Genomic DNA, 14,764 nt, shown 5'->3' with positions numbered 1-14,764 from the left:
GTGTACACCAAACAGTAAGAAAACAGCTACTCAACAGTTAGCAGTTTCTTCCTTCCTGACTTTCTTCTCCCATTTCCTTTCCCCGTCAGTGAATTGGCTGTTGTGTTCATTTTGTTTTGTCTGACTGCTGCTTTATCTGAGACAGCAGAAAGGATTACATTTCAAGTGCCTCCCTTATTTCCATTGTAATTGGTTAAATATGTTAAAACTGTAGATGGTGGAACCTTACTTTCAATTAATGTTATTATTAACTGATGAATTAATAATTAATTATAGCGATAATTAATTGAAGCTATTAATTAATGTTAAAATACACTTATTACTGTTATTTCAATAGTTTTCATTCATCCATCTTCAGTAACTGTTTATCTTGGTCAGGGTTGCAGTAGTGCAGGATGCCAGTCCACTGCAGGGCACCATGCACATACACATTCACTCACTCGTTCACACATAGGGACAATTTAGTGTAGCCAGTCCACCTATCGGCATGTTTCTGAACAGTGAGAGGAGACCCAGATGAACAGGGGGAGAATACCCAGACAGGAACAGAGTAAGGATTGAATCAGGGGCCCTGAAGCTGTGAGGTGGCAATGCTACCCAATTCTCCACCGTGCGGCATATTTTTTAAATATAAAGACAAAGATTGTTTAATAAAAGACACTGATATGTGATGTGAAGAACATGTTTAGGTCATTATGTAAGTAATGAATAACAACCTATTTTGCCAAAGTGCTTTATTGGAAATATGTCAGGAAATATATTTCCATATTTTAAGCGAAACATGTTTAGTCAGTGCACACTTATTTAGTTATGACATCAAATGACTGCATAGAGTTATAATTGCACTTCAGAGCATCGGGCAATTTAAGGAGCGCTGTAGCGTCCACAAAAGAGAATGCTTCGGGTTGGTTTGTGTTGAATGAAAAAGAGGAAGGGGTGGTCTGCCACAAAGCGCTCTTTGGGGGTAGGCCTGAAACAACGCGTCATCATGACGGCCGCAGTGGCTGCAGCTGCTTCAGTGCCTTCCTCATTCACTTCTACAAAAGACTTATGCACCACCTTGGAGAGCACCAGGTCATCGCAAGGAGACATGTGTGAAAAATCACACTTCCCCATGTCAAAGGCATCTACCATGCCCATGCTGATGAGCAGCTCCTTCATGTCATAGGTTTTCTCCAGTTTGAATCGTGGCAAAGACACCTGCACCTCCACAGTGCGCATCCTATCAGGCCGTGTCCACTCCATGAAGTTGTCATAAGTGAGCTTGTGCTCAAGCTGATTTTATTTAAAATAAAATAATAACATAAAAAAAAAAGATAATAAATTATATAATACAGAAATACTATACGTACACATCATTATATATTATATATATATATATATATATATATATATATATATATATATATATATATATATATATAATATACACACACACACACACACACACACACACACACACACACATAATCTCACAAAAGTGAGTACACCCCTCACATTTTTGTAAATATTTGATGATGTCTTTTCATGTGACAACACTGAAGAAATGACACTTTGCTACAGTGTAAAGTAGTGAGTGTACAGCTTGTGTAACAGTGTAAATGTGCTGTCCCCTCAAAATAACACAACACGCAGCCATTAATGTCTAAACCGCTGGCAACAAAAGTGAGTACACCCCTAAGTGAAAATGTCCACATTGGGCCCAAAGTGTCGATATTTTGTGTGGCCACCATTATTTCCCAGCACTGCCTTAACCCTCTTGGGCATGGAGTTCACCAGAGCTTCACAGGTTGCCACTGGAGTCCTCTTCCACTCCTCCATGACCACATCACGGAGCTGGTGGATGTTAGAGACATTGTGCTCCTCCACCTTCTGTTTGAGGATGCCCCACAGATGCTCAATAGGGTTTAGGTCTGGAGACATGCTTGGCCAGTCCATCACCTTCACCCTCAGCTTCTTTAGCAAGGCAGTGGTCGTCTTGGAGGTGTGTTTGGGGTCGTTATCATGCGGGAATACTGCCCTGCGGCAGTATGTGCTCTGCTTCAGTATGTCACAGTACATGTTGGCATTCATGGTTCCCTCAGTGAACTGTAGCTCCCCAGTGCCGGCAGCACTCATGCAGCCCCAGACCATGACACTCCCACCACCATGCTTGACTGTAGGCAGGACACACTTGTCTTTGTACTCCTCACCTGGTTGCCACCACACATGCTTGACACCATCTGAAACAAATAAGTTTATCTTGGTCTCATCAGACCACAGGACATGGTTCCAGTAATCCATGTCCTTAGTCTGCTTGTCTTCAGCAAACTGTTTGCAGCCTTTCTTGTGCATCATTTTTAGAAGAGGCTTCCTTCTGGGACGACAGCCATGCAGACCAGTTTGATGCGGTGTGCAATGTATGGTCTGAGGACTGACAGGCTGACCCCCCACACCTTCAACCTCTGCAGCAATGCTGGCAGCACTCATACGTCTATTTCCCAAACACAACCTCTGGATATGACGCTGAGCACGTGCACTCAACTTCTTTGGTCGACCGTGGCGAGGCCTGTTCTGAGTGGAACCTGTCCTGTTAAACCGCTGTATGGTCTTGGCCACCGTGCTGCAGCTCAGTGTCAGGGTCTTGGCAATCTTCTTATAGCCTAGGCCATCTTTATGTAGAGCAACCATTTTTTTTTCAGATCCTCAGAGAGTTCTTTGCCATGAGGTGCCATGTTGAACTTCCAGTGACCAGTACGAGGGAGTGTGAGAGCGATGACACCAAGTTTAACACACCTGCTCCCCATTCACACCTGAGACCTTGTAGCACTAACAAGTCACATGACACCGGGGAGGGAAAATGACTAACTGGGCCCAATTTGGACATTTTCACTTAGGGGTGTACTCACTTTTGTTGCCAGCGGTTTAGACATTAATGGCTGTGTGTTGAGTTATTTTGAGGGGACGGCAAATTTACACTGTTACACAAGCTGTACACTCACTACTTTACACTGTAGCACAGTGTCATTTCTTCAGTGTTGTCACATCAAAAGATATCATCAAATATTTACAAAAACGTGAGGGGTGTACTCACTTTTGTGAGATACTGTATAATATATATACATATATATATCACTATAAAAAAAATCATTTTATACATAAATTAAGTAGATTTATCATTCACCTTCTCAAGGCCAGTAGTGTTGTCTTCAATCTCAACAGGTAGCATAATTAGCATGCTGAGCTCCATGCCCTTATATGGCATTTCAAGAATCTTGCACCGCAGATCAGGAATGAATGCCAGCGGAAACTTTGCCTCCTGATTCATCATCTGCACTGGTTTAGTTTCTTTCTGCATGTAAAACATATTAAAATGCATTATTATGCATTAATGTAAGGGGGGGGGGGGGGGGGGCACAAAAATTCACAATTCACAAACATGCATGACAGATCACCACCGTTTCCACAAGGGGATCATGCTGTGATTTTTAACTGGAGAGATTTTACCTCCACTACAGAGAAAACCTTATTCATGTACGCAAGTTACAGTGCTACTTTTTTTCATCTTTAGGAGTTTTTTTGCTTGGTTGTTTTTGTTTACTTTTTTTTAAATGCCTATATTTTGTTATATATCAGTGCAATTTCTCACAAAGCAAAATAGGAGAGGTTCCAAAATGGCAATAAGCAGGAGCAGACAAAAGAGGATGGGGTGCACAGGAGAAGGGAGGAAAGACGAGATTCATGCAATTATTTTATTAGGTAAAGATTTTTTAGATTTACAGTTTAAAATTTTTTCTAAAAAACCTGAAATAGCTATATCTATATTTAGTCTGGCGGCTGTGGATCAGGTGGGAGAGCGGGTTGTCCACTAATCGTAGGGTTGGTGGTTCAATTCCCAGGCCACGTGACTCCACATGCCGAAGTGTCCTTGGGAAAGACACTGAACCCCGAGTTGCTCCCAATGACAAGTTAGTGCCTTGCATGGCAGCTCTGCCACCATTGATGGGTGAATGAGACACCGTGTAAAGCGCTTTGGATAAAAGCGCTATATAAGTGCACCATTTACCATTTAGTTTCTTGGCCACAAGATATCAGTGCAATTTCTCACAAAACACAATAGGACAGGGCAGGAGTGCACAAAAGAAGACAGGAGTGCACAGGGGAGGACAGGAAGGAGGAGAGGAAAGGGTAAGAGGCTGCATTTTTTTGTAACTGCATGGCACCCACCTTGTTCAGCTTGAAAGGAAGCTCCTGTGTTGCGTCAACCTTAAACTGCTTCTCCCAGCTGCCCTTGAAGTAGATGGCATTCACCAAGACAAGTCTGGTCGAATGATCAACAATTCCTTTTTCCAGCAAGTTCTTGATCTTTTCTATTGTGAGAATTTCAATTCACAAAAACATTGTTACGCAGACACAACATTCATATAGAAACACTGCATAGAAAAAAAAACATTTCTTCATGCAGTTAAGTAGAACATGATCATGATAATAATAATAATAATAATAATAATAATAATAATAGTAACAACAACAACAACAACAACTACAACAATAATAATAATAATGATAAGAAGAAGAAGAAGAAGAAGAAGAAGAAGAAGAAGAAGAAGGAGAAGAAAGTAGTAGTATCCTAGTACTGAGGGAGTACACAAAATAATATAACTGAAAATCAACAAGATCACAGGGGAACTGTCATGTATCATGACGGAGCGGAGATAGGACGGATGCAAGTGCAGTATGAACAGCTGTTTATTTTAAAAGAGAGACACGCAGACAAATCCAAACGTGATCCAAAAACATACTCCAAAACAGGCGAAGGTCAGGCGATCGGCAAACAGGCATACACAGGGTTAAACATGAATCAAGGTCGTGGTCACGGAAAACAGGGTCAATAAACAAAATGAGAAACATGAACTATGACGAGGAACTGGGAGCGGATAATCCAGCGTCAACTAACTCTAAACATGGACCGTGACTAGGACTAGGACTAGGACTACTAAACGAACTAATCTAACTCTACGATCATCTTCCGTGCCCTGTGCTGGGAGGCGCGCGGTATATATGTGGACATGATCAGTGTCTAAACTGCTAGCAGCTGAGGGCAATACAGACACACGTGAAATCCCAGCCAATGACAGAACAAGGAGGAGACATGACAGAAACATAAACAAAACACACGTGTCCAGATGTCACTACGGTCAACTATGGAAAAGCAGGTGCTCACGCATTCGCGCTTAGAGCACGCTGCTTCAAGGGGGAATCATGACAGGAACAATCTACAAAGTGGGTTTGAATTATAGCTAAACTAGATCTGTGGAAGGTAAACATGGATAGAAAAAGTTCATCAGCTTAAGAAGCATGCTGATAATAAAATACACACAATTTATTGTCAGTGTTTCACTAAAGTCACAAGAGCCCTCTATACAGTGCTGAAAAGTGGATTATGCAGCAAGACAATTATCCAAAGCGTAGGAGTAAATCCTGGTCAAAATTACATGAAAGACTGATCTCCTGTTATCAGAAGCGTTTGGTTGCAGTTATTGCTGTTAAAGGTGGCATAACCAGATTTTAAGTTTAAGGGGGCAATTACTTTTTCACATGGGCGATAGGTGCTGGATTTTTTTTTTTGCATCAATACATTTTTAAAAAAATAAATAAATAACTATTGTGTGTTTTCTCAGGTTGCGTTTGTTTTAATGTTGTATTTCATTTGAAGATCTAAAACTGTTTAGTATGAGATACACAAAAACAGAAGAAATCAGGATGGGGCAAATACTTTTTCACAGTGCTGTATGGTATTGCTCCAATAACAATATCATGGCTCAACTTATCAGCAACGGATTTTCTGAAGATTAAAGCTAACTGCTATCCGACTTTGTGACATTCCTACTTTGGGAATGTTTGATGCAGTGAAATTACATTCAAGGATTTTACAATCTGTTAATCAAACTATTTTACTTCCCATGGAAGTGTAAATACTACATGAATACATTTTAGATGGAAATCTCAAAAACATGTTTAAGTACTAACCTTTTGTTTGCTTCTCCACCCAGTTATTAATATTGACCCGTGCAGATTCTGCATTTGCTTTAAAGTCAACAGTTTCCAGCTCAGCATGGTAGTGTGTTTTTGTCTCCTTCAGAAATTTCTGTTTTAAAAAAAAGAAAATCAGTTAAAAACAATGAAATACATGAAGATCAACAATTACTGGAGAATAAATGCAACCGAGTTGAACTTCAACAGAGTCCAAAAGGGGCAGACTCAAGTCCGAGTCCTTAATGGCCGAGTCCGAGTCGAGTCCAGAAAGTAATTAAACTGAAAAGATTTGAAATCACAATTGTAAACTCAACACTGAGCTGTTAAATTAATATTTTAACCTTCACAACCCAATGGCATAATACATAAACATAACAAAAAATACCACTATTACATCTTGCCATTGCCATTTAATATTTTTATTTCATGTCAGCACTCCAAATAGTTTCCTATAAAAAATGGTTTCAATGAAAAAAGGGATATAGAGGTGTATGTAGAACTTATTATATTACAAGTGTGTGAAAATACAATAATAAAACAGCTTAATTTGTATCACACTATATTGTATCCTGCAGTTCGAGTTGACGTTTCAATTATTTGATGCGTCTCATGAGGCAGACTCGACTGTACTCAGAAAACTTCCGAAGTGTCCGAGTCCGTGTCAAGTTCAACTACAGATTTACCCGAGTGCATGACAAGTGCGAGTCTGTGCATAATTGGACCAGAGTCCGGGATCGAGTACCCCAACCACACATTATTAAGATAATTCAGATTTATTTAATCATTTGACACATGGTTTTTATCCAGATAGAATTACAACCTTGTATACACACATGTCTTTACAGCAGTGGTCACCAACCTTGATCCTGGAGATCTACATTCCTGAAGACTTTAGCTCCAAACATAATCATGCCCTCATGACCACCCAATCATTGCTTTAAGAAGTTCTTGGTCAACTAAAACAGGTGTGTTAGATTTTGGTTGGAGATGAAACCTGCAGGAAGGTAGATCTCAAGGAAGAGGTTTGGTGACCACTGCTTTAAAGGCTCTAGAGTTCAGTCATGAATACGAGAATGATTTCAATTAAAATGGAGTGAGCATTTCTCACTCCACAGGACCCAGTCAAAACCCCACAGGACCCACTACACAGGACCCACTACCATGTCCATATAGAATAATATATATTGTATAGAAATTGCCTCATTATATTACAAATGTTAGTTCACACACACATACACGTGTATATATGTGTGTGTGTCTGTGTGTAACTACTGTTTTGTTGTTGGGTTGTTATTAGCACAGCTCTATATCATGATACATAGTGTGTATGGTAGAAATGTTATTTTGCACATCTTTGTATCCACAAATCTTACCTCCACAAATTTGTAGGTCTGCTCTCCATAAAGCCTATTGGCCGTGCTGAGGGCATACGGAGCTCCTGCTTTGTTCAGTTCAGCCATCAGCTTGTTGAAGCTGACGTGGACGTCGTCTGTGGCTTTGTTGTGGTGCAGAACCTAGGTAATATGGATGGAGATATAATCAAAGTTTTTTTTATTTGTTTTTAATAAAAAGCAGGAAATCTTTGTGGTAAATGAAGATTACCTCCATCCTGAGAGAATTTTAGATTCACGTAACAAATCATGAATAAAAGAGTAGAAACAAGTGAAAACTGTGGTTCATATGTCATACTTTTTAATATGTAAGCTGTGTAGTACAAATGCACAAAAAGAAGGGCAGCACTGGTCCCAGTTATCCGCCACCAAGGAGAAGCACCTATATGTATCCCATTAACTACCATCACCAATGTTATTGCCAAAATAATGCCTTTTCCCCATGGATGTTAGTGCCTCCACGGAGTATTTGCATCCAATAACCTTTGGTAAAGCCGATGGTAACTGGACCTTCTGAGATTGCTGTGCCTGTTGGACTGCTACTGGTTGAACAGATTTAGGCTTCACTGGTTTGTTGAAGCACAAGACCTACAGTAACATATTAATCATCAGAATTGCAAAATCTTTTTTAACTGCATACACAAGTTGTTTGCGTGAACATTAGTAAAATTTGTGCGTGCCTGCATGGTCATATACTTAGTATATAAATGTGGACTTAAAAATCATGAAGCAGGATTTTACCATGTTTATTATAATATACAGATCCATTGCACAGAACAAACTGTTCATACAGGAATTAAACGGACACACTTTCCCCTACACCCTACTCATGTTTCAGGATGATCTAACGTCAAACCAGGCCCAGAGTAAATAGCAAGATTTCCATTTCTCTCGACAACCCTTGATGTCGCTATTGTGCAATTCCAGTGAAGTGAATCACACTCCCTAAACAAACTGCTTTAGGGGCATGTTGCTAAAACACAAGCAGTGGATGTGACATGTGGTGAGAACCTTTGCCAAGGCCCAATAAACAGTCTGAATGGCTGCTGTATGATGAGTCTTGCTTTTTATTTGCATTAGTTGAGCAATTTTCCACAGAATTTCTACCAGTCACCACAGAACATGAAGAAATTTACATATCTTCTTACGTTATTGTACCATCTGGGTGAATTTCCACCACATTCACCATGCGTCCTGTGATGTTCCTTCTTTATAATCACAGTAGACAAACTGAATCCTACCCCATCAAAAGAAGGGAACTGAGTTGGGGTAGCAACTAAACAGATCTTCAGTTATAAAGAAATGACAATGATGAATTTATGTGCATGTCTTCAGAGCACAGGATCCGAACACTGGTATGGAGTACCTCTTATCCTGCACATTTTAGTGTTAAGAGCTGTTAGCCGACTAGTTCAATCAGATGTGTTGGGAGCTGGAAAAACACTCAAATGTGCACGGCAGCAGGGACTACAGGACCAGGATTGGGAACCTGTTCTTTATGTATTGCCAAAATGTACAAAGTAAATGACCTACTGCTGTATCTAGTTCACATGCTGTGGATGGTTTGTAATGGATGACTAGGCTGAAATTAGACTATGCTGAAATTTAGTTCCATTCAGTATCAGCATGCTCAACGTTAAAACACTCACTTCGGCTAACAGCACAATGGTTTTGGGATTGGATTTTACATTCACAGGCTACTCATTGGATTGATCCTGTTTGAACAGTCACAAATCTCCAAGTATGCAAACTAACAGGTTTGATTCATGATATACTGCCAAAAGACAACATCATGCAAGAAAGACACCACAGTTAAGCTGTGATAGAAAAATCACAGACGGGTAAGAAATTTATGAAATATTTCTTTATTAATAAAATACACGTTCAAATGCCAATGGTGGAAATGTACCGATTAGACTAAAATACCCTCAATATCCCTGAACAGTCTTGCTAACTGCTACTTGTCTGAACATGTCACCATTTACCAACCCTTACTCATCCAAACCTTCCCTTTTTTTCCCTTCTGTGACTGTACTATTCCTGCTACCAAGCTGTACAGCACTGGTAATCATGCTCTCTCTATTCTAGCATCTCTCTGGAATTAAGTTTTAGCCAACCTCCACATCCTGTCTTCAAAACACATTTCCCAAGGTGATGAGCTACAGGACTCTACATTCTCCACTCCAATGATGAACTGGTTCTTCACCTATTTTTCTAACCAAGCATGTTTCGACCTTTATTTACTCCATGATTATTAACATTTATTGTCTTATGTGTATTAATATAACTATTATGATTTTGCATGATTATTATTTTTGTTCTGACCTCAGACATCTGAGTTGCTGTGTTGCCTGCAGCTCCGAGAGACACCATGGCCAGCGCAGAAGAGATGCTGAGAGGAGAGTAGAAGACATTCCCGGTTTTTTTGTCTTCCTTGATCTTGGTGAATAGGTGAAGTGCAAAATTGGTGTTTGCCACGGAAAGAGACTCCATTTTGCAAAATCTGAAGGAGAAATATATTTTTTGAAATAACAAATTATATATATATAAATTAAAATCAATAAATAATAAAAGGCAGTGAAAATATGACACTAAAAACATGAATTGACATGAAATTTACTCCATTAAAAAAACAGCGACAAGGGCGTGCGCCTGACTAAGACAAAGCTCTTATCAGCTATTAAAACGTCATTCGAAAGTGAAGTAAACTGAAATAGTTCTAAACATTCGCAGAAACTTTATGAACTAAAAAACAACATCTGATGCTTCCTTCCTAACTACTGCGTGTGCGATCGTCCTGACAAACAGCCGTCTTGTGACGCTTTAACTGCAACATTCTCATTACAATACTGCAGTACACTTACCTTAACTCCTGCACTGTTACACTGACCTGCTGTCTGAAATGCTGTGTTCCTCAAACTGTGTTCCTCAAACTGTGCGATTTTATATTTATATATATTTTCCCAGCCCACCTCCCCTCTGAGTCCCACCTCCCCTCCAAGTCCCACCTCCCCTCTGAGTCCCACCTCCCCTCCAAGTCCCACCTCCCCTCTGAGTCCCACCTCATTGGAGGCAACTGATGGGAAGTTCAGATCATTTTACTGACTCTGTTCTTTGAATCTCATTCAGCAAAATGAACGAATCTTTTCTCGAGTCGTTTCGTTCCTTTCAGCAGAATATAATTAAAATGTTACATGTTAAATTCCCAACACATCTAGTACTTAATAAATTATCAAATAAACTATAGGCTAATGCAACCAAGGCCGAATTATGAGAAACAGAGATGATTCATTAATAGCTTAGCTGGGTCTTGAGGCTATGCAGTCTGTTAGTTCACTTCACCTCACGTTTTGTCACGTCCGTTCCCCGGAAACAGAAATGATTAGTTCACACCTCGAGTCTTTGGGTTCGAGTCGTTCGTTCCTCCCGTTTCCGGTACGGCATGGTGCGTTGCCTATGCGGCTGTCACCAGAAGAACGAACGACTCGAACCCGAAGACTCGAGAGCTGAACTAATCATTTCTGTTTCCTATACAGAACCTATGGGGATGTTACAGCGCATGCCCGGTCAAAAGTGAACGAATCACTCTCTGAGACAACTCATTGTTCCCGAGTCATATTAAATATCGTTCAAAATGAACTTCACTAGATTGTAATGGCTTTCAACATGGCAGATTATGTGTAGAGTGCAATCTTGTAACTATCTACAGAAAGGGAAATAAATTAAAGCTTAAATGTCTTTAAACTGTAGCGTTATTGTAGTTTTGATAAGGTGATGCGATACACCTTTAAATACAACACATTTACTAAACGTTTACTTGTGGAATTCCAGCATGGCTAGCCCAGGTTTAGGCTAGTGACAGCATGTATTTTTATGTTTTGATGGTTTAATTAGTATATTAGTATATCCTCACGAGCACTTTATTAGGAACACTGGTACACCTACTTATTCATGCAGTTATCTAATAAGCCAGTCAAATGGCAGCAGTGCAAAGCATTAAATCATGCAGATGCAGGCCAGCAACTTAAATAATGTTCATATCAGCCATCAGAGAAAACGTGATCTCAGTGATTTTGACCGTGGCATGATTGTTGGTGCAATCTAGTCTGGTTTGAGTATGTATATATTTGCTGATCTCCTGGGTGTCTCTCTCTCTCTCTCTCTCTCTCACACACACACACACACACACACACACACACACACACACACACACCAGTCTATAGACTTTACTCAAAATGGTGCAATAAAGAAAAAACATGCAGTGAGCAGCAGTTCTGCTGATGGAAACTCCATATCGATGAGAGAGGTCAACTAAGAATGTCCAGATAATGGTTTGAGCTCACAGAAAGGTTGCAGTAACTCAGATGAACACTTTTACAATTGTAGACTTGAATAATCGTTTTGATAATCAGGCCCTCTGACCCTCTGAGAACAGCAGTTGTGTCCATTCTGGATTCAGTAAGGGTTAATCGGAACGTAATAGGGCCCACTCATAATGGTGGCTCTTGATTTAATACTAGCATTCAGGTTATATATAGACAATATAGTTGCAGTCTGAAACTATCTCAGATCATTCTCTCATCTCATTTAAAATGTGTCTTAGTCATAATATATGCACCTTGCCATCTAACACCATAGAACTTGATCAGGTGACTGAATGCTTAGTCAACATTGCACACTGCTGCACACTAGATAATGTAGCTCCACTTAAAAGAAAAATAATCTGAGAGAAAAAACTAGCACCCTGGTATAATGATCTCACATGCACCTTAAAACAGATCACTCGAAAATTAGAATGTGAATAGTGTCAAACTAAATTGGTAGTATTTTCTAATAGTATGGAAGGAGAGCCTTGTGAGCTATAGAAATTCTCAGTCTTTCATTTGAAGCTCATGTAGATAATATTACTAAGATCTCTCTCTCTCTCTCTCTCTCTCTCTCTCTCTCTCTCTCTCTCTCTCTCTCTCTCTCTCTCTCTCTCTCTCTCTCTCTCTCTCTCTCTCTCTCTCTCTCTCTCTCTCTCTCTCTCTCTCTCTCTCTCTCTCTCTCTCTCTCTCTCTCTCTCTCTCTCTCTCTCTCTCTCTCTCTCTCTCTCTCTCTCTCTCTCAGGACCTGTCTGATCCATCCTGATGCCCTACTTCTGGTTGGAGTTATTATTCTTATCACTTGAAAATCACTAGTACACTTGAATTTCAAATTTTGTGAGGCCTGCCCTGAAGATGGCATATGCCAAATTTGGTGAAGACTGGACACAATTTGTCAGAGGAGTAGTGAAAAAAATGATTTTGACAAAATCCAAGATAATTGAAAATTTAATTGACATCATAGGATTTTATTGAACTCGTCTCAACTCAGGGAATCCAGGATTTAACTTTTGGTACACAGTTCAAAAGTTATGAGCATAAATGTACTTCCAAATTTGGCCAAAATTTGTGGCACCAGAGTGTTGGCAACTCGTGGCCCAAATTTGGTCAGAATGTACCTTAGACCCTCCCCAATCAGTGTGCCAAATTTTAAAACTTTTTACCAGATGGTCCTACGGGCTGCCATAGACAATTTAGGAAGAGAAAGAAGAAGAAGAAGAGGAAGAAAGGTAGAATAACCTTTGGTGCTTGGTCCCCTAATAAAAATGGGTTAGATTACTGAAGGAGTACACACAGATATGCAACAATAAATGCAAATTTTTTAAATCACAGGGGAATGTGATTAAGACAGTGACCTCTGAGGGATCGGAGATCACGCGCATTCAGAAGTGGTTTGCGGCCTCGCCGTTTACGCACCGAGATTTGACTGGATTCCTTAAATCTTTTAATTATATCGTGCACTATAGAAGGTGAAATGCCCAAAATCCTACCAATTTGTCTTGGGGAATGTTCTTCTCAAAGTGTTGGATTATTCACTGACACATCTGTTGGCGAGCCTCGACCCGTCTTTGCTCTTGAAGGACTAGGCCTTTTTTGGAGGCTACTTATATACTATGATGACTGTAACAATTCATAAAGTTGTGAATTGCATTATATTTCTTTCATAAACAACAGGCTGATTTAGATGCATGTCACAAAATGCAAGTTTAGATTTCCAGAGAACAGAGTTGGGTGTGACACATGGTGAGAACCTTTCACCATGCCAATTCAGATTGAGCAATCTGGTTGATTGAAGTCTGATAAGTCAACCTGTATGACCCCATTTCATCCATCCATCCATCTTCTATACCGCTTTATCCTTTTCAAGGTCGCGGGGAACGCTGGAGCCTATCCCAGGGAGCATCGGGCACAAGGCGGGGTGCACCCTGGACAGAATTTGCCCCTGTCCAAACTTTTTTAGAATGTGTTACATGCATCATTTTCAAAATAAACATTTATCTTCAAAAAACAATTCCGTTGATTAGCTAAAAAAAAAAATCAAATACCTTGTCCTTATACATTTTTGTTGTTGTTTAAATACAAGTCAAAGTACATTTACAAATCACTCCTCTTTGTTTTTATTAGCATTTTCCATACTGTCCCAACTTTTTGGAACGTTTTGGAAAACATGTTTGCGCAGTTACTGCTGCACAAGGGGCTCAAACCAGATACTGGAAGCAAAGTTTCACATACTTTTGCCTCTCACAGAAATGTAATATTAGATAAGTTTCCTCAATAAAGAAATGACCAAGTATAATATTTAACTTATAATTTTTAACTGGGTTCTCTTTGTTTAGGACTTGTGTGAAAATCTGATGATGTTTTATGTCATATTTATGCAGATATATAGAAAATTCTAACAACCTTTCAAACACCACTGTATATGTGTGCCATGAACTACCATTGCCTACTAATGCCTTGTCCTCCTGTATATTAATGCCTCCACTTTGCATTCAATAAGCATTTTTTAAAGCCGCTGCTAACTAAACCTTCTGAGTTTCTGTGCCTGTTGGACTGTTGCTGGTTGATCAGACTGGTTTGTTGAAGCATACGACCTACAGCAATTGTAAAACAGTGTTTTCCCATGTTTATTAGTTGTAGAACAGATTGCAACATACAGTTCCATTTCAAAATAGGAACTGTTCAAACATGATTTTAAAAGGGCCAAACCCTTCCCCTACACCTTCTCCAGTTTTCATGATGATTTGATGTGAGAGTAAGTGGCCTTACCTAATCAAACACAAAAAAAGGTTTTTATTCATCAAACCCCTTCAAATGATTCAGAATGCAGCAGCGTGCCTCGTCTTCAATCAGCCCAAGAGAACCCATATCACACCCCTCTTCATCTCCCTCCACTGGCTTCCTGGAGCCACCCGTATCAAATTCAAGGCCTTGATGCTCACCTACAAGACCTTGTCTGGAACAGCACCCCCTACCTCAACTCTCTCCTGAAGG

At 39.9% G+C, this 14,764-nt stretch overlaps 1 protein-coding gene across 3 annotated transcripts; it reads right to left on the bottom strand.

Annotated features, from left to right (window-relative positions):
- Positions 1–719: 719 nt before the first annotated feature.
- On the bottom strand, positions 720–10,359 carry LOC108257918 (leukocyte elastase inhibitor). Of its 3 annotated transcripts, none has more exons than XM_053675832.1 (8): positions 10,271–10,359; positions 9,732–9,909; positions 7,890–7,994; positions 7,389–7,529; positions 6,010–6,127; positions 4,207–4,349; positions 3,164–3,331; positions 720–1,275 (listed from the first exon to the last, which is right to left on the bottom strand). In XM_053675832.1, exons 2-8 carry the CDS (start codon positions 9,897–9,899, stop codon positions 865–867), a joined length of 1,254 nt encoding a protein of 417 aa, XP_053531807.1. In that variant the 5' UTR covers positions 9,900–9,909; positions 10,271–10,359; the 3' UTR covers positions 720–864. The 3 variants fall into 3 exon arrangements, with proteins under 3 accessions (XP_053531807.1, XP_053531808.1, XP_053531809.1); XM_053675833.1 differs by having other exon boundaries at positions 10,297–10,319; XM_053675834.1 differs by lacking the exon at positions 7,890–7,994.
- Positions 10,360–14,764: the final 4,405 nt, after the last annotated feature.

This window comes from Ictalurus punctatus, chromosome 25, assembly GCF_001660625.3.
Source record: "Ictalurus punctatus breed USDA103 chromosome 25, Coco_2.0, whole genome shotgun sequence".
NCBI classification, from domain to species: Eukaryota; Metazoa; Chordata; class Actinopteri; order Siluriformes; family Ictaluridae; genus Ictalurus; species Ictalurus punctatus.
The sequence above is the reverse complement of the archived record's forward strand: the minus strand, read 5'-3'. Positions and strand labels throughout refer to the sequence as shown.